The 20,971-nt window shown below is 34.9% G+C and overlaps 1 protein-coding gene across 2 annotated transcripts in view; it reads right to left on the bottom strand.

Annotated features, from left to right (window-relative positions):
• Positions 1-20,768, bottom strand: part of CCAR1 (cell division cycle and apoptosis regulator 1) — a 56,507-nt gene extending 35,739 nt beyond the window's left edge. The window contains exons 1-10 of one of the 2 annotated variants that reach the window (XM_036923985.2): positions 20,677-20,768; positions 19,374-19,497; positions 9,877-10,049; positions 9,423-9,467; positions 7,502-7,534; positions 4,885-5,078; positions 3,935-4,049; positions 3,646-3,838; positions 1,219-1,348; positions 767-928 (exon numbers count right to left, since the gene is read on the bottom strand). In XM_036923985.2, coding sequence (XP_036779880.1) covers positions 767-928; positions 1,219-1,348; positions 3,646-3,838; positions 3,935-4,049; positions 4,885-5,078; positions 7,502-7,534; positions 9,423-9,467; positions 9,877-10,049; positions 19,374-19,446 — 1,118 coding nt within the window. In that variant the 5' untranslated portion in view covers positions 19,447-19,497; positions 20,677-20,768. Of the gene's footprint in view, positions 1-766; positions 929-1,218; positions 1,349-3,645; positions 3,839-3,934; positions 4,050-4,884; positions 5,079-7,501; positions 7,535-9,422; positions 9,468-9,876; positions 10,050-19,373; positions 20,046-20,676 lie in introns of those variants that run through there. The other variant, XM_057505928.1, reaches the window with a different exon arrangement.
• Positions 20,769-20,971: the final 203 nt, after the last annotated feature.

Below are 20,971 nucleotides of genomic sequence, written 5' to 3'. Positions count from 1 at the left end.
GTTTTTTTTGGCAGAGTAGCTTAAATAAAATACACTGGTTTACTCAATCTAGATTTGAATATTTAGAACTTTTAACTTTTGATAGACCAGTATTATGAATATTACTACACTGTTGAAATGCTCCAATACCCTCTCAATACACTGAAGTACGTACAGTTATTTGTTCCTATGCTGAACAGCTTTTAACACAACTTTTAATGATTCATTTTTCTTATTTTACTATCAATGTTTTTTCAATTCTGCTCTCTTATACACAACTGTCAGACCTTTAGTAATGATTTTCCTTTCCCTTAAGAGTAAATTATTTACCAATTTGTCTTTTTATGAATTACAACTTGGCAACTATAAAATTACTTGGCTGCCACAGTGCACCATCAGTAATTACTGAGTATCCTAGATCTATGTTTCTATTGTACTTTGCCACATCCAGCTTGAAACAGTTGGTTCACTGCTGTATTACTTAACCATACACAATGAACTATGTGTGAACTTTTTTAAGTTATCAATAAACCTGGATCTTAAACGATACCAAGTTTAAGGAACAAGTTCATCACAGAGGGGCTGTCTTTTTCAGCAGGTGATATCCTTAATAAGTGTATGAATATAATGCAAATAACTGAATTGCTTCTTTAAACTGCATTTCTGCCCTTATATAAATGTAGGAGCACTAAATGTTGGGAAATTTAAAAATGCAACACAATTCCGTATTTAACACATTCTACTGTATCATACAAAATTATAAAACAATGGAGGAAAAAGAACTTACCAATCTAAAGAAAACTTTGAAAACTGAACCGTGTAACGTGGAACAACACGTCGAACTCTCCGAGGTGATCGTTCTCTCTCTCTTCGAGGAGATCTCTCCCGGGAACGTTTTCTCTGAGGAGATCTTTCTCTGGATCTACGTCTTTCTCTCTCCCTTTCACGACTTAAAGCAGATTTTTCTAAAATTACTAATATTTCTGGCATTACTGAACAGTTTTCATGAAATAAATACAAGTAATATAAGCAAGATTCCAAGATAACTTGTTAAAAACTGTGACAAAATACACATCATAAACTTACCATTTTAACCATTTTTAAGCATGGAGCTTAGTGGTATTAAGTGCATTTACTTTGTCCTGCCATCACCACCATCAAAAGTATACTTTTAAAATTTATATAAAATTGTATCAACTATACTTAAATTTTTTTTAAAAGTATACTTTTAAAACATACCTTCGGTCATCTTTTCTGTTAGGCACTTGATCCCCTCTGTCATTCCTTCCTGAAAATCTGGATGGTGGATCTAACCTTCGTGCTGGTTGTGGCTGTGACACTATACGTACAGGAGGCTGCAATAAACCAGCTTTAAAATGCACAGAAAAACATATTTTAACTTACATAAACAAAGTTCAAAAGCATTACCTAGCTAAATTTTATAGATAGAAAAGGCTGGCTAATATTTTAGGCTTTGTGGCCCACGAACAGGCCCACCCTTTGTATATGTTTTTCACAACCTCCTAAAAGTGCAAAAACCTAATTTTTAGGTCAGAGACAATATAAACCAGGCCATAGACCAAATTTAAGGGCTCAAATTTGCCAACCCCTGATCTACAGACTTTAAACCTAAGATTGCTATACAACAAGATTGTCACAGGGTACTAGTTTCATCTACACAGAGAAAAAGAACCCCTTGTAATGAAGATATTTCTGGCCACCACATTGACCAAGTAATCAAATTGGAAGCAAAAGAATCTGACAACAGGTGCCTTCTGGTATAATGTAATATGAATTACAAAACATCACTTATAATGTTTTCTTCCTAAAAAGCTTTAGACTTAACTTCTAGTTTATAGTTTATATGGCAAATAGAGGAACAAGGTAAAAACACTGGAAGGAATCAAGACAAATCCAAAACAACATTCCTGAAGAATCTACAAGTAGCCTAATTTCTTAAAATATTATAAAGGAAGAAAAAGTGGGAAACTATTCTAGAACAAAAAAACTAAAGAAAGATAACTAAATACAATACATGGAACTGGCTTTTTGTTTAGAAAAAAAAAAAAAAAAAAGACATTTGGGAGACAACCTGGGAGACCAGAATATAAATAGGAGACTTAAGTGATTTTTCTTCAGATGTAATAATAGACTGTGGTAATATAGGAAAATGTTCTTTCAGGAAGGGCATGCTTAAGTATGTAGGGATGAAATGTAAGAATGTCTGCTAATTACTTCAAGCGATTAAGCAAAAAAATGTGTATCTGTACACATATACAGACAAAATACATGGTAAAATGTTAACAACTGTTCAAGGTTGTAAATGTGTAAGTAATCATTAAACTGTTGTTTTCACCATTGTAGTATGCTTGAAAATTTTCATGATAAAAAATATGGGGAAGAAAAAAACAGCTAACTTATGTTAAGTAATGCTAATGCTAACTAAAGATTAGTGGGCTGGCATTGATGAAGGAAATCTAATTGCAAATGGAGATTTCCCTACCTTCTAACCAAATGAACCTTAGCACACCCCTAACTCCACTGAAATCCCTCATCCTACCATACCTCTTTTCTCTCTTCTATTTTTTTCTGCCCTACTTTCAATGCTCCTGTTCATCATCCCCCAAACTCATGGGATCATTTTCATTAGAAACACTATTTCCTTAAGCGCTCCCCACAGGAGCCAGTGGCAAGGGAAAAATGATATTGCAGTCCCTGTTTACAAGTAGAAAGCAAAACTTCTTAGGAAAAAGATGAGAAAGAAAAAGAACAATCAGAAATCAGGACTAAAGGTCAGATGCATGGAAGAACAAAGTAGCTTGGAAACAGTCTGGCACTACCTAGTAAGTTTAAAATACATATAAACCCTCACACCCTACAATTCCACCTGAAGGTATATAGGCCCTAGAAAAGCCAGTGCATATTGTCCCTGGACACATATATGTGAGAACATTCATTGCACCATTTTCAGAAATCAAAAGCTAGAAATCATCCCAACATTTTTACCCAAGAAAAACAGATAAATTGTACAATATTCATAAAATGCAATATGATGCAATAATGAAAAGAAACTAGTCGCATGGAAAAATAGTATAAAAAACTTTAAAACAATGTTAAATATAAGAAATCTTACAGAAAAGAATATACAAATGGAATCACACATTATGTAGGATTCTAAAACAAAACTAAACAGTATTATGAGAGTGAGGATGCAGGGAGGGTTATTAGTAAAGTTTTTGGGGAATCAAGTTACATGTGGAATTTTTCCAGCTATGCAGGGAAATCAGCACCCCTAAACCCAGGATTATTCAAGGGTAATTTAAAGTACTACTACCAGACTCTCCATATTTATAAAATGTTACTCTTAAGTCTGAAAAGTATTTTTTCTTCCATTACAGACACCAATGGGGTAAGGGAGATTAATAGTTTTGATATTTATCTCAAGTTCACAAAGAGCATGCCTATGAATAAGAACAATAAAATAAAAATACTTCCACAGAGCTACAGAAATAGAAGTGGTTTACGTGAGGTATCTAAGCTTCCCTGAAACTATTCTAGAAGTCCCTGCCCTTTCTGTAATTAAAAGCATATTCTCATTATTTTAATAACTAAACAGTCATGTATTAGTCTGAACCATAAGAAGACAAGATACATTGCACATAATACCTTTCTGCTGTGGCTGCTGTAATAAAGGCTGTGGCTGAGTCTGCAATAGTGGTGTAATGGAAGCTGCTGAAATCTGTGCCTGTAGCAGCGACTGGGGCTGGGGCTGAGCCTGAACACCAAATGTCGTCTGTGGTGCAATTGGCTGAAGTACAGCAGGAGGAGTCTTCAGTAAAGGTTGGGTTTGGGACTGATTCTTAGCAAAAATAAAGAAGTAAAATTTTAAAAAAGAAAAGTCTTTCTAAATTGAATTACCAAATCTCTACAATACCTAACTCAGTAGTTTATATACCTGATTTGGTAGTGTTTGAATTCTTTGCGCATTCCATTTAAAAGGCATATTTGGATTATATGTAGCTTCAACCAATACTCTGTCACCCACTTGGGGGGTTTTCCCTTTGACAGCACTGGGAAAAAAATTAAGTCAAATAAAAACATAATTAAAAGAGATTCCTTCAAAATCGACTTACATGTTTAGTATTTTAAAGTAAACTGTATCTGAAATGGAAGCCTAAAAAGCTCTTTTAAAAAAGGTAGATATACCTTCTAGACTAAACTGATATTTTACCCTCTCTTTTCCATCCCATATTTTCCTAATATTGTGTTCCTCCCTCTACAGTGTTTTCTGACTTTAATGACCCAAGAGTTAAGACTTGCTTTGAACTCTGGACAGATGAGAGAAATGAAGATAGGACAGAAAGTAGGAGACCCACTTAAAGAAAAATCTTATACAGTAATTAAATTTTCCCAAATAAAATACTTCTAAGGTATTTCATTAGGAATACACTGGAAACATCTAAGGAAATTCTTATTTCCCGTAATCACAACACTAACAAATATTATTTTAAGTATGTTAGCCCATCAATCACTTAATCCTATTAATTTTTCAACTAAAAATGTTTTCTTAATATATATCATTACATATGTCCAAACAGAACATCAAGTTTTAAAAAGGATATGACTTTCAATCTCAAACTCACTGAATCTGCCCATAATTAGAAACATTAACTCATTCCTATAAGACATTTATAAAGAACTAAACGTAACTAGTTTTTAATAATCAAAAGATATCTTCAGTCACAGTCACCATTAAAAAAAGGTCACAGATACAAATATAAGGAATATGATCAGAACAGAAAATTACAGCTAAACCACAATCCTATACCACATTTAAGCAGATGCCTTGACAATATATTCAATGTTAAATACAAGAAGGCATCTGCCAACACCAATGAGGTTTACCTAAGCTGAAAGAATACATCTTCATCCACAAATCCAAATGTATCATGCAGTTTTGTAACCACCCCAGTAAAAACACGCTGTTTCTGAGGCTGGGTTTGTTGCTGACTGGACCTTGGTGCTGGATATGATACAGTTATTTGTGCTGCAGGCTGAGGAGTAGACAGGCTAAGGCTTGTAGGCAGTGCAACAGCTGGCTATAAAACAGAACCAGTATCAAATTAAGGTAGTGATATGAAATAGCTTAAAAACTAAAAATAACTTCTTACAATTAACTCAAAATCCTAAGAATAATTATCTGAAGTTAGAAAATGCACACCTTGAAGATGACAATCAAGTCTGAAAATTTATGTTATTTTTGATCTACTTCAAAAAGTTCCCTCAGATTAATGTTTTCATGGGTTGTTGCATGGAAAAAAAAATACCATAGCATAATGAGGTTAAAAAACATTGCACATTTTAGTTCCTTCTTAGAAATTCACGGATTAATAGGTGCATAATCAGGAAAGTCCTATATAAGGGAAATAAGTCAGAGAAAGACAAGTATGTCTGACCTCACTTATATGTGTAATCTAGGAAAACCAAAGAACTTACAGAAAGAAAAAAGACTGTAGTTGCCCAGAGAAGGGGGTAGTGGAAGTGGAGGAAAAGGGTGACGATGGGCAAAAAGTACAAACTTCCAGCTGTAAGATATGTAAGTTTGGGGGATATAATATACAGCATGGTGACTATGGTTAATAATACTGTATTGTATATTTCAAAGTCGCTCAGAGACTAAGTCTAAGAAGTTCTCATCAAAAAAAGTTTGTAACTATGTGAGGTGATGCATGTTAACTAAACTTACTGTGGTTGGTAATCATTTGGCAATATATACATCTTAAGCTAATGCAATGTTTTATGGCAACTATAATCTCAAAACTCGGGGGGAAATGTTAACATTTCACTTGGTCTTTTCTGGCACAATCAAGGATGACTAACATATTACTGAAGCTTCTATATACACACGGAAATGAAATTGTTACAAATAAAGGATCATAATATGGGTGAATGTTGAAACCACATCATGTGAAACTTTCTTAAGATTGTATTATCAATGATAACTTAATTAAAAATAAAAAAAAAGGATCATCTGATTCTTGAAGCCAAACCACAAAATGTTTTACACTTACTCAGTAAAGCAAGTCTCTAAGTTCTACAATTACAAATTTATTTAATAAAAAAAAAGAGGATTATGGGGTATCATGATTGGTACATATGGTGTGTGTGGGGTCATGGGGAAGATAGTGTAGCACACAGAAGACAAATAGGGACTCTGTGGCATCTTACTACACTGATGGACAGTGACTGCTATGGGGTATGGAGGGGGACTCGCTAATAAGGGTGAATGCAATAACCACATTGTTTTTCTTGTGAAACCTTCTTAAGAGTGTATATTTATGATACCTTAATTTAAAAAAAAGAAAAAGAAAACCCTGTATATAATAAAGGACCTCGGTACTTCTTAAACTATGACCACAAAATTATTTCTCATGAAATATCTTTAATACCCTAAGACAGTAATGCTTTATGGGCACATTTTGGGAAATAGTACCCTAAGAAAACACAAACTTTTACAGCTTTTCTACTTAGTTTGGAAATTCTACTATTGGAGATAGAAGATATGAGATAGGTGTTAGTAAATTTTAATTCTTTAATAACAGAAAGTGAGATTAAGTTCTCAATTGAAATTTTTTTTAAATAACAGATTCAAGACTAAAAAGTTATAAAAGATTACACAGTAAAAAGCTCAGTTACATAAATATATACATCAAAATTCACTGGGCTGTACATTCAGATTTTTGCATTTTATTGTATGTACCTTGAAGAAAAAGCTTCTCTCCTACTATTCTTCAGTTACCCAGATCCCTATGTAGGGCAATCAGTGCCATCAGTTATTCTAAGTTTAGCTTCCTTTTCAAAAGTGGCATATATTTCACTCCAATATAAACCAGAGGTCAATGAAACATGGCCCATGGGCCAAATCCAGTGTATACCTTATGATTTCTGTACAGCTTGCAAGATTTTTACATTTTTAAAAAGTAAAAAAAAAAGTAGTAACAAAGGAAAAAGGAAAAATATATGCAATAGACTGTTGTGTGGTTCACAAATTCTAAAGTAGACTACATATCAGAAGTTCAAAAACTTTTCAATGTTGCTGAAAAATAAAGCTGATAATGTAACACAGTAACTTCCCTTCCCTAAGGTAAAGCTGAAATTCAAAGATATAATGTACAAAAACATAACCTGTATTTAATAAATAATTTACAAATAAATGAATTTTTTAAATGTATATTTCCTAAATATATTAGCTACAAAGAAAATGTAAAAGTCAAAATTAGTATTAAGTTTAAAATAAGACCTCATATTCATTCAAACTAGATCATAGCTGGATCTGAATTAAAAAACCATAAAAGAAAAAACAAAAGCAACATGCTTTCCATCTGTATTAACCTTATATTGCTAAACCATTGTGACACCAACAAGTATTCACCTTTAAACTCTGAAAAACTAGAATAGCAATAGAACTTTGGTCTAGTCTTCATTCAGATATCCAAAAGAAGTAAAGTAATGCCAAACCAACCTGTGTTAAAAGGGTCTGCTGAGGTTGCTGCAGCTGGAAACAGTAAAAACAAACAAAAACAGAAAAGAAAAAAGAAAAGGATTAATCAAACTGTTGTTTCATAGATTAAATAAGGAAAAATTCCTATTAAACAGGTACTTTATTTCTAATTGCGAAATATGAGAAAACAGACGTTATTAGGTGTTAAGGTTTTCTACAACTATTTCTAACTGCAGACCTGACATAGAACTAACTCATTCAATAGTAATAAAGAACTTGATCTTTTTTATTTCATAGGACTAACACCCACAAAAAACCCCCACAAGTCCCTAAGGAGAAAGATTTTTAGTTCTGCGATGTGTTATTTACCAGCTACAGAAATGATTTAGTATCATTAGTAAGCTATTTATATGAAAAATATCACTGGCTATCCAATTAATATATATTCCCCTGAAAAAAAGCACTCAATTGTCAGATTTGCCACAGGCATGGGGACTATAAAAGATCACACACTCTGACATACATTTTTCCTGGCAATAGCAAAGTGTAATATTATCGGCAAATAAAAGGAATTGGTGTGAAAGGGGAAATTTAATAACTCTGGAATAGAAACTTGGCTTAAGCTAGGAGAAAAGAACCTAAAGAGGTCCTAATTCAAACATTCATTTTTCCTGGGGTCACCATGTATTAGAGGTTAAATCTATCAAATTACTATGTTTCTGTAAATTAAGAACGGATAATAGTATTTTTTAAGGCAATAATATTTTAATATTGCCATTTTCGTATGGTTCAAACTAACACATCATCTTTAATAACGTATTTCACAGTAGTACTAAACCAAGTCTTATGATACTTTGAAAACAAGGCAGCCAACTTTGACATCAACATATTGTCAATTTTTTAGAATTTTAAAGCAATTAGTAGTGGGCTATTATAATGTTCAAGGAAAACGCAACACTTCTGAAGCCCCAAAGGACTTATCCCAAGGATTAAACTAGGGCATGGACCTCGGAACAAGAGTTTATGGATTGAGAAGTCTCGTATTTCTCCATAAGTGTCTTTGGATCCAAGTTTTGGTCTCTCCCTCTTGTATCCCTGTTTCCTCTTCTGGCTGCTATACTTCCCTGGAATTTTTTAATGGCACTAAGAAGGAATGAAGACTACCTCTTAACCCTGGAAAAGCCTAGAATGGGTGCTTAGGCTAGAATCTATCAGGATTCCAACAGGTAAAACTCTTTTTTTTCCTTGACATGTTTCTCCTTAGGTTAAGTTTTTCTTACCTCTTACTACCATCACAGATCTAAGACTTTGAGGAACATAAAGTATAAGCTTAGAGAAAAGGGGCCAAAGAAACTTGCTTTTTGTCTGAATCAGGAGTTTTCAAATTGTTCAAATGTGCCTTGGGAGTAGAGCCATGAACTACAAGGGGAGGCATTCCTCCTATTTACAACAGCTCTATTTTAATACTTTTGTGTATTGGGTTTCAATATATAATTTCATCATGGGAGAGAAAAAAGGGAGGGTTCCATTGCTTTCAAAAAATAAAGGCTGAAAGCCAGAGGGCTATCTAGGGTTTGAGCTTCACATGGGAAAAAGGTACTTTTCTCTTTCACACATGGTCTAGTACAATACAACAGGCCTAGAGCTTCTAGATAGGAGTATTGGATCAAAGTAACAGAGTGACTCTTTCCAGAATATTCTCTGCATTACTCTTAGAAACACGTGACAAAGACTGGCTGCTAGTTGGGGATTTGGGTTTTCATAATCTCCTACCTTTCCCTCCTTTGCAGACATTCCTTTTTACCCACCTTATTTCTCCCACCCCAAAAGAATTCAAATTACACATTAAGATAGCTGACAGGAAATAAAATCTATATAAATTGAATTTACAACAAAACGGCTTTTTAAAGATCAGTTTTTGATATGGAAAATATAAACTAACCTGTTGTTGCACACTATACAAGGCCTGCTGAGGTTGTGAATATTGCTGGAAAAAAAGATTTTTCAAAGAAAAATATGGATATAAGTAGTTTTATTTATTCTCAAAAAAGCAATATACATACATGTATACAAATACAACCAGAATTACACTAGAAATTTTCTGGACCAGCTAAACTTTATCTAAAATAAACAAAATGGTGATTACTTATAATCTAGAACCCAAAAGAAGTGTATTTTGTTTGAACAATTAAGGCATAAGAACTGCCCAATTTAAGAATTTTGACTTATGCAACTATACTTCTACATATGTACGGGCATATATAATTTTTTATCACCAGAAACAGTAAGCATAATAAAAACCCATAATCTGTCTTCTTTCAAAGTGAAGGTACCTCCTCTTGCTACTCAGATTTGACAGTTTTCTAGGTCACGTACTAAAACCATTAAAGGTTCACCTGTTGCAGTGCGGCTGCCGCAGCAGCAGCCTGCTGCTGCAGTGCTGCCGTCTGAGTTAACTGGTAGTTTGCTGGGGTTTGGGTGGTGAGACCTGCTGCTGCCAACGCAGTCTGCTGGGTATAAATGGTGGGAGATGCTCCAAGAAGTGACGGCTGCTGGACACCCAATGCAGCTAAAATTAGATTAAAAGGGGGAGGGGGACAAAATTAGATACTCCCCAGGAATTTTTCTTAAGTTTTTAGTCAGTCATTCTGGTCTGCCATGGTTTAGTAAAACCAAAGAAAAATTTCAATGATGATTGTTGAACTTAACTGATTTATGTCCCACTCCAGGTTGCAGTAGCTTTATGTTAAATGACATAGAATTAAATACAAGAAAGCATTATTCTATGAAATTAAACTACAAAATGAATCCAACCAACCTTACCTAGACCAAGAGGCTAAAGTACCCTCACGAAATATTTTTAGGAAGACTAGAAAATGAGTTATTTAACTTTACTAATCTAGAATTTACTGTTTTATTGTCAAGCAGATAAGAATCATATATTATGGACAGTGCTGCTGAAGTGATCCATTCTTAAAACTTTCTACTGGAAAAATTTTTCATATGCTTCTACTCTGCACTAAAGAATTACAAAATTAAGAGACAAAAGCTACACCTTTTAAAAGCACAAAAATTCTTAATTTTAGTGTGCTAGATTGAGCAGTAAGAAGTAAATTTAACCACATAGTGAATTCAAATGATCATTTGCTTAAGCCAAATAACTGGGGAGAGGGCTCCTCATGACACATTTAGGTACTAAATGTTTAATGTATGCTTGGACAAGACTAAAAGCTGAAGAGATGAGAAAGATTTTATTGATGCTATTATGCAACTCCATTAAATGCAAAAAAGCAATCCACCAGAAATTGCTATTTGCACTCACTTTCCAAAACTGTATTTCATGAAATAATGACTGCCTCCTCAGAACATTAAAGTTCAAAAGAAAGGGGTCCAAGATTTTTAGTTAGTCCAAGTTTAAGAAACAATGAGTTAAGCAAATATTCTTACTGCAGATTTTCCAGAACCTTTAATATGCCACTAAGCATTATGAATCTCAAAAAGGTTGCCATAAAAGCAAGACTTACTCATGGAATATCCCTTTCCCAAAGCATCTTGCTTATATCTAAGAATAATTTTTAAAAACACTCTCTATTATTAACTATTAATTAATAATGCAATAGAAAGAACAATACCACACTGTACAGGAACAGAACAGAGAGCATTAATGAACTAATCAAAGCACTTAGACTAAATATTGCAGAAAATCTTTGAAAGTCTGAGATTCATCATGAATCAGTTGAGTACAGAGTAGTTCTACTTAAAAATTAAAACAAACCAACAATAACAAAGTAAGGCAAAAACAAACAAATCCAAGAAATCACGTTTGGAATTCCTACAAATTACAAATTATTTCCTGCAAAAATACTGATTTTTCTTTTAAAGGAGAAAAAAAAAAAAAGAGGAGAGCCCGAGGTAGGAAAAAAAACAAAACGTCCTAAAAACACAGTTCTAAACCCTTACGACATTCATCTTTTCTCTTTGGTTTTTAAGGTAAGTCAGATGTCAGAGATCAGCAGAATGGAGAAACCAGGACTAACAATATATCAATTTAAATACAAAGAAGTGAGGAATACCTTAACGCCAAAGGAAGTTCAAAATTAGGTTAACTGTAATAATAGAGAAAAAGGTACCAAAATCTAGGGCACAGGTTCTAACCAGTAGGTCCTGTTAGCCTTCTGAAATTATATGCAAAATTGCAGACAAGAAAATCCAAAGCTTTCATCAGATTTTCAAAAGGATCATGAGCCCAAAAAAAGGTTAAGAATCACTGTTCTAAAAGCAAAATTCTCATGTAAACACAAGACAGAGAAAGACCCTAGGAAAAATTATTAATATTTTTAATTCTCAGGCTGGCATGTTCCGCATGTGACAAAAGTTAAACATCCACAATTCAAGTTTCATTACATCTCTTTCACTTTCCTGAGCTCTGACCTCAGATCTGCTGTTTCACTCTGCTGGTACTAATTTCAAGAACCCTGGAGGTACTAAAAGTTGCCACAGCAGAAAGGCTCAGAGCCAGTATCTCAGCAAGTCTGTTTTTTCCCTATAGCCTTTATAGGTGTTCTGGACCTTAGCAGCATGCAGCAACCCAGCACTATGTAGGTAAAATGATAACCAATATTCTTTTCTGTTGTTGACAGCCAATGTGATGAATTAGAAACTACAAAACAGATTAACTGGTAATAAAGGTTCAACTGGTAGGAGAAATTTATGGGAAGGAAATTTACACTCTTCTAGTTGCTTTGCATTACCAGCAAGTCAATTCAAATTTTGTGAAATCACTGGGCATGGGAGTATGGCTTTTCTACAATACAGCTTTTTAAAAAATAATTTGTTTGAACTAACCCCTTCCCCCCAAAACCTGAAACAGACTCAAAAATAAATAATGAACTGCTGGTTACTGGGCTGGGTTGGAGTTGGGGGTGGAGGGGAAAGATTAAGTGAAATAGGTAAAGCAGATCAAGAGGTACAAACTTCCAGTCATGGGGATGAAAAGTACAGCATAGGAATATAATTAATAATACTGTAATAACTTTATAAGTTAAAGATGGTAACTACACTTGCCATGGTGAGCATTTTGTAATGTCAATAAATGTCGAATCACCATGTTGTATACCTGAAACTAATATAATACTCTGTCAACTATACTTCAATAAAAACTTTTTAATCATTTACATTTGAGATTTTAATCTCAAAGTACATTTCGTGATTATTAATGCTCCCTTCCCTTTTTGCTATCTGAGAAGCTATCCTTGAATAGCATTCTCTACTCTTTTTGTTAATTATCATCATCAATATTCTGCAAGATAATTCTGTAACTTGCGAACTACAAAGGTGTTAGTCACTGATTTAATCTTTCTTTCTATGGAAGTAGTCAAACACTTGCCAGTTAAGAGATCTTATCCAATTATTCACATTGGCCAGTCTGTTCACTTATCTGTACCTGATTCAACATGACTGTTGAAGATCTCATGACCCATCCAAATCAGATATGCTTATCACTGCATATATATCAATACTTCCACAAACTCACAAATTAGCTCTAAAAAGCCACAGGCTACCGATAAATAAATTAGTAAATAAGGGCTAAGTTTCTTGAATCTCTTAGGACAAATGTAAAATGTACTATTTTCTAAAATGTAAAATCAGTTTCATATGACCAAAATATTCATATTATGACATAGTTATTATTCACTGAATACCAGTGAACACACCACCATAGCACATTAGAGGAACCTGTCACTTGTCAGCTGTCCCTTGATTTTATCAAACTGTTACATTTAAAGGTCCTTATTACCTTTATACCTTAATGCTTTATCTTTACAAAGATTAGTTATCCTTCAGAGATAATGAATATAAAATATAATTCAAAACCTCAAAATGATCCAAAAACTTCATTTTTTCATCTTTTGCAAAGTTATTAAAGTACTGGTCAAGCAAAGTGTCCATCAGCAGATGAATGGATAAAGAAGATGTGGTACATATACACAATGTAATATTATTCAGTCATAAAAAAAATCCTGCCATTTGCAACAGCATGAATGGATCTAGAGGGTATTATGCTAAGTAAATTACGCCAGGCAGAGAAAGACAAATACCATATGATTTCACTTATTTATGAAATCTAAAAACAAAACAGAACAAAATGAACAAAATAGAAGTAGACTCAAAAATGCTGAAAAGTGACTAGTAGTTACCATGGAGGAGCAGTTAGGGTGGGTAGGTGGGGAGGGTGAGGAGGATAAAGGGGCACAAAAATTCTCAATCATAATATAAGTTGGTCATGGGGATGGTACTACATCATGGAGAACACAGCCAAAGATTCTGTAACATCTTCCTGTGTTGACAGATGGTAATTACACTAGTGGGGCTGAGGATTTAACGTGTTTAACTGATGAACCACTGTGTTATATACTTAAAACCAAAATAATATGTATATCAGCTATAATAAAAAAAATTTTAAGTACAAGTCAAGCAATGCTTTTTCTCTTGAAACTTCCACATTTTTATATATATTCAAAAAGCAATCTCATGCTATTTGGAGAGAAAAATAACATGAGTATGTGGGGGACTCTCTTTATAACTTGTGGACTTACTATAAAATACTCATAACTGCGGTTTTACATCAAGCAAACAAGTCTTCTAAATCTCATCTTCTACTCAATATCCGTCATAAGAAGTATCTTTTAAGATCAGATTTCACATAAAAATAAAACCTTTGACATCCCCATGCACAGATAACTTTCTTACAATCAGACAACTTACTGGTCAATTCGCTGTTGTGGCTTTCAAGGTTCTATCTGAAACCTGTAATGTACCCAATGGCCGGAAATACTACCTTTTAACAGTAAGAAACTAAGGCTTTAAGAATAAGAAATTAAGAGGGTCAAAAGGTACTAACTTCCAGTTACAATGTAAGTCATGGGGATGTTAAAAAGAAATCAAGGCACAAAATAAAATTTTAAATATAACATATTTCAAGTATAATCTTCTATAATACATTATTTGATATACTAGCCACCAGCCATATGTGACTATTTCAATTTATATTAGTGAAAACTAAGTAAAATTAGAAATTCAGTTCACTTCAAGTGCTCCATAGCCATGTGGCTAGTGGCTGCCATGTTAGACAATGAAGATAACAGAATACATCCATCATCACAGAAGGTTGTACTTAGTGGACAGTGCTGTTCTATGAGCACCAGCAAAGCATTAATTCTATCAGTGTTCTATGAGGTTCTTTCAATTTCTATTATAAAGATTAATATGCTAGCAGCCAATAGCTCTTTCTGCTTTCTGTAAGTCCCACAGAAGTGATAACTAGTTATCCTGGCCATAGCTACCATTCAAATAATTGGTAAACCCTCCCAGGCAGTTGAAGACACCATTCATGTCATGTAATTTCTTCTATCCTTAACGCCTCTGTTATTTACCTGGTTTTCAACCCCACTTCTTTCAAGGAGTCTTGTATCACCCGTTAATATTCAAACATTCAATGTTACTTCCCATATATTTTCAGCAATAAAAAATCAAAATTATTTCCCAGATCATAAAACACATAGTGCAAGAAAAGCCACAACAGCATATATATGAACTGCTCCCTCAACCTAGAACAGAGATGGGGCACTCACTGGTTTATAGCCTGGTATGTTAGCATAGCTCTCACTGGATGAGAGCACCAGACAGACATGCTCAGAAGACGGGGAAAAAAACAACCACCATGTATTAACAATGAACCTTAATAGATATTTTGTACATTTTTTTACTCTTAGAAAACTAAGAGACAATTTGCTATTACAAAGCATTAGTAGTGTTTAAAAAGGGTTAAGTCCACACCAGTAGCAATTTTTCTTTCTACCAAGTGAGATATAAATGTCCAATTCTATCAATGGATAACTAATGTTAAGTGAAATATACATAGTACATCAGCTATTATATTTGAAATTGAGCTGCTGACTCAAGAGACCGGGATTTTAAAAGATGATTATGGGGGCAGAATGAAGAGGAAAAAGAGTCATATTTAAAATACTTGTACTAGTACTAGCTTTAGTCACGTGTTAAAACATCATATATCACTATAGTTTTAACTCCTGAACTAGTTCATTTTTCTCTATAGCCAGAATATAGTCATCTTATAAATGGTCAAAAAAATAGGGGTGAAAATAGGTCTAAATATGCTAAATCCATTCCCATACTTTAATACTGTTGCAATTACATACACATGAAAATATTTTGAGTCAACTATATTGAAGGTACCCTAGTCAATATAATCAATCTAAGGGTTATTTAATGATTCAGTGACTTACTGGCTCTCTCAACATCTCTCTGCACAACAGAAAACTTAAAACTTTCAAACCTAAAAGTTTACACCAAGTATGACTATCACTTAATATGAACCACAGCACTTCAGCTAGGAGATAGAAAAAATAGAGTAAATACTAAGTACAAGTATTTCAGTGTGGGGTAAGTGAGAAAGACAAAAGACCTGAATACCATCCCAAAGAGTTTGAACTACATATATTCTAAAAGTCCTTGAATATATATTTGCAGATGAGTAAGAGAACAGAGTAATGGAAGATACAATAAACCACAAATCTGAGGCCTTCCACTGACTCTCCTGTGAACTGCTGTGAGATCTAAACAAACTTCTTCACCTTTCTGGGCTTCAATTTCCTCACCAACTATAGAAAGTTGAAACAGAATCTAGCTCAGGCCCCAACCAGCTTTGAAAAATTCTGTGATTTAGATGGAAGTTATGTTTTAAGAATATCACATCTGACAGATGCATTGCAGTGGGGGAGAAATAATGAGTAGCATATCCTTTAAATAAGAAAGGAAAGCAAATAAAAGCAGTTAGATCTAAATAAAGGATAATAACTATAGAGCATCACCACAAATGAGGGGTGGGGAAAAGAGCTTCCTGACCAAAGTGAAGAATCTGTAAGCACTATGGGTTATGATGTGAAGGTTTGGGAAAGGTATGGAAAGCCCTGAGAGTTAGGTGAGAGACTGTGTGTGACAGTAAGCACAGTCATAGGCTGTAAGCAAAGAAAGCTGCTACCGATGCAGCTATCCAAGTAAGAAGTTCAGAGAGCCAAAATGTAAAACAGAGGTGTATATTTGAGGCTTTTTTTCAAAAGGGAAAAAAGTCAAGATTTGATGTATGATTCAACAGGGAGGTTAAAGGAAAAGAAACGATGACAAATGAGGGCATCTAGGAATTTCTCTAATTGAACAGGCTTAGTATTAGAATTAGTCAGAAACATAAGCAATGACTTTAAAGCAACTTACTATGCTGACGGACAGTGACTGCAATGGGGTTTGGGGGTGGGGGGACTTGATAATATAGGTGAATGTAGTAACCATAATGTTGTTCATGTGAAACCTTCATAAGATTGTTTATCAATGATACCTTAATAACAAAATTAGAAACAACTCAAATACTGATCCTCAATTTTACAACAGATTGCAGCAATAAACTGCTAGTGTACAACATGCTCTTACTGAAGTTTTCAATATAATTTTAAATGTGTCGTTTTTGTGAATGCCCTGAAATTTTCAAGTTACGTTTACTTGAGAATTTTCATAGTACAAACATGTAATAACCTTGCTAAAAAATGGAATACAAAGCTAGTAACTAAAAAAAACCACGTTAAATTACATACAAAAAAAGAAATAGTGGTAATTTTTATATTGTTCTCAGGAGAAAATAAGTCAGAAATATAGGCACAGAAGTTAAAATATTTCATTCAACTTGCACTACTCATTTAGACTTTACCTGTTGCATGATCATTTGGTATATGACAGTGGTCTCTAATACTAATACATATGGCATATATTAATGTGTGAGTTGTTTTTAATAGAGAGAAACTGGTGGTACCTACACTTTAATCCTGATTAAATCCTTATAATATCCTTTGGAAATTTTTCCTCAAATTATACTTGAAGCTGCCAGGAGAAAATTTAAGGCATTATGCTTAGGTTAAAATATTCTCCATTGAGATTAGGTGTAAACAAGACATTTTATTTTACTTGCCTCAAGATTGAAAAAAACTGACAGAAATGTGCTTGGCTCTGAGAATCAGCTCTAATAAGATGAGACAATGATTCGTCAAAAAGAAGGCTTAAAATGAAGGCAAGAAAATACCAAGCTTTCAAGAAGTAGTCCAAAATACAGCACCTAGAAATTAAATATTTTAATAAAAACATTGTCACTAGAGAATTCCATTTAGAACCTACTCCAGAATTTTTATGGGAAAGCTAAGTGTAGATGCTAAAAAGACACTTGCATAATTACTGAAGTCATGATGCATCAAAAAAATTTTAGATTTGGAAGAATTCTGTTAATGACAGGTCCAAGAAAATCCATCATTTCTTACAGCACAAATACAAGCTCCGTTTACACAAATCCCATTATTTCATTTGAACTCTATTGCCAAATATGGAAAGGGAGACCTAAATTTACTACTGACTTTGTCTGACAAGCTTTATAAACCTTTGGTGTCTCCTCTGCTGTCTTAAAATAAATACAGAAGAGTATACATACATTTAAGTAATTAAAATACAAATGTTAAGAGCTACAGACAATAGAATTCTACCATAACAGCTATTTTCTAACAATACAGATATGAATTTAAGATAAATTATATGCAGCAAAAGCCAGGTAAAACTGATTAGTTTACCAAAATACCACCAGTACATAGCACTTGCTTCTGGACACCTAGTTAAGTAGTTGCTAAAAGTTGTGTTTCATCAAAAGTCAATACCAGATTCCCCATTATTTAACATAGAGGAATATTTGGATCTGAATTAAACATAATCTGTAATTTCACATTATTTTCAATTGCCTAAAGTAAGTGATCCTTTAATGGCCCAAATTATACCCCAGGAGTAATTAAAATAAAAACCCCAAAGTATCCATTTCTTTAAGGAAAAAGATCATCTACATAACTAGACATTTGTCTATCAAATTCTAGAACACCCAAGTCAGAAGATCACAGTACCTCTGCAACTGACCTCAAATTACAAAATAGATATTTTAGATAAGTAAAAGTAAGCAAAATGCAGCAAAGAAGTAATACCAGATGTGTCATAAATAAAAATATGTTCCAATTAACAGAAAAAGTTTTAACTTTTCTGTACTCAAAGAAACTCAAAATTTCATTCTGTAGACTCCTTGGTAAACTTATTTAAGATGCAAACCATAAATTAAGAAATGGTAAGAACTTCTTCCTAAAACCAATGGGAAGAAAGTTAAACATTTTCAATGACATTTTTTGTTGACTTTATTTTTTAAATGTAAATATTCATTTGCTCCTTTTAATATCTATTTCCTTTTCCTTTGCCTGACAAATTCTGTAAATTGGTTTCCTACTTTAAATTCAAACTGAAAAGCACAATCATTTATAATTTTTCATCAAGTATGGATTTTTAATATTTATTTTTAAATACAATTTCTAAATACTGACACCTTAGCATGCCAAATGAAGTAAACTCTAAGGAATGAGTGGCTGATAATGTCTGACATAATCAAAACAGTTATAACTTAATCTTTGAGAAACTATAATATAAACTACCCAAACTGTTCGTGTAAAACAAATTGTTAAACATGTAACATAATCAAAATTAATAAATTTAATACATTTTATTACAATAAATAAGAGAAACTATAAAACTGTCCAAACTGATATGTAAAATAAGTATTTTGCTAGTTGATAAATTAATTTTTAAAATTATCTTCACAGATAAGCTTAAAAAATACAAATCATTTGCAAACATTTTACAGTATTATGCACAGCCTAATTCACATAGGTATCACATGACCCGCTGTAGTCGTCACCCCCCACCGGGTCCCCTTCACCCCGGTTAGAGTACAAGTGTTTAGCAGCCTGACCTGGCTGAGATACCGCAGTGGCTGTAAATTGAGTAGCCCATGGCGGATTCTTCTGTCCTCCAAACTGAGCCATGATGAAAGGGGGGAAAAAATCCTTCGCTTGACTGTCTTCTATAGCAGTGATCTATAAAGAAAGAACCCACATTTTTAAGTTCAACCAAACTATAAGCATCACAAAAGTATTATTTTAACGAAATGTCTCATTTGTCAAGGACATCTTTGTAGATCTAAGTATAAATAACAAGGGGCATACGAATGCAGCAAAAATATTTTACATTCAGGAGCTCGCCAAAAGTGTCAAATTTCAATATATGACATTAGGTGTAGACCCACAAGAAAGGCACTTCTTTCTGCGACTACAAAGTGTCACATTTGAACATCAGATCATTCACTGATATCTACCTAATTCTTAATAAAAAGTACACACGTTTATGGTTAAAGGAAATACAGCCCGGATGTCTCTTCTGGCAGTGCGTTGGGGACTGAAAGTGGTGAAACCAATAAAAGAAATTAGGACGAGACATCGAATAAAGGTATTTAAAGTTATCATTTAAATAACGAGCATTTACTTTCTTGAGTAGGAAAGAACTAGGGGCTCCTTTTCTCTCCCGTCCTCTTAAGTGAAAAGACAGTTGAAATAACGGATGCCCCTCAAAGAACGATCGCGAAGACCCCCTCCCCCCAAGTAGCCAGAAAAGGCGAAGATCTCAGGCCGCGCACCCCCTCCTCGCCCCCGCGACTCGGATGGGGCAGAGCTCTGCCATCCATCTTCCTCCAGCCCCAACTCCTCCTGGGCCGGAGACCAGGGAAAGTGGAATCGACCGTCCTAGGAGACTGGGCGGCAGGCCAAGCAGGGGATAGTGAGATCTCTGGCTCTCTTAATACCCCGGCCGGGCAGAGAAAAACCTCCATCCCCCAAAACCAGCGCCGCCGCGAGCCGCCACGACGCCCGTCCGGAGCCCGTGACGCTAAAGACGCAGCGGCAGCGGCTCGGGAACGAAGGACTGCGGTCAGCAGCCATCCCGACGCTCCAGGCCGAGGCTGAGGAGCGCTGGGGGGCACCTGAGGGGCCCCCGGAAAAATGCGAGGCGGTGGGGGAAGGGCCGGCCGCGCGGGGCCTGCTCCGACCGCACAAAAGGGACCATGTCCCTGCCGCCCCAGTCCCACGAGAGCTCCACTGTCGCCGGCCTAGGGACGCCGTGCTACCAAAACGGTTGCTCCCGACCCTTTCACGGATCCGAAAGGACGGTAAAAAGCCCCATTCGGCTACCCGGCGTCCCAACCGCGAGGACCAGACCTTCACCTGAATCGGGTCCCGGCTAACACCGAAGCCATTTCAAATCCGTCAGGCTTAGGCGCATGCGCCAACTTCCCCCTCTTCCCCCACGCCCCTCCCCCCGTCTCCCTGAAGTACTGCGTTTACGGGCTTTACGTTGTACGTGCGCGCTCCTCAGCTCGCCTTCACTGCGCCTCACCCTTTTCACTAGGGTAGAACTAGAGCGCGCCTGCAAAGGGTTACCCTGGTTTCGCCAAACATTGAACCGGTCCGTTTCTAAACGCTAGACGTGAGGAAAAGGCTGTCTTGAGAGTGGGACGGA

The sequence above is a fragment of the Manis pentadactyla genome, chromosome 8 (assembly GCF_030020395.1).
Source record: "Manis pentadactyla isolate mManPen7 chromosome 8, mManPen7.hap1, whole genome shotgun sequence".
Lineage (NCBI taxonomy): Eukaryota > Metazoa > Chordata > Mammalia > Pholidota > Manidae > Manis > Manis pentadactyla.
Note: the sequence above shows the minus strand (reverse complement) of the source record. Positions and strands in the feature narration are given on the sequence as shown.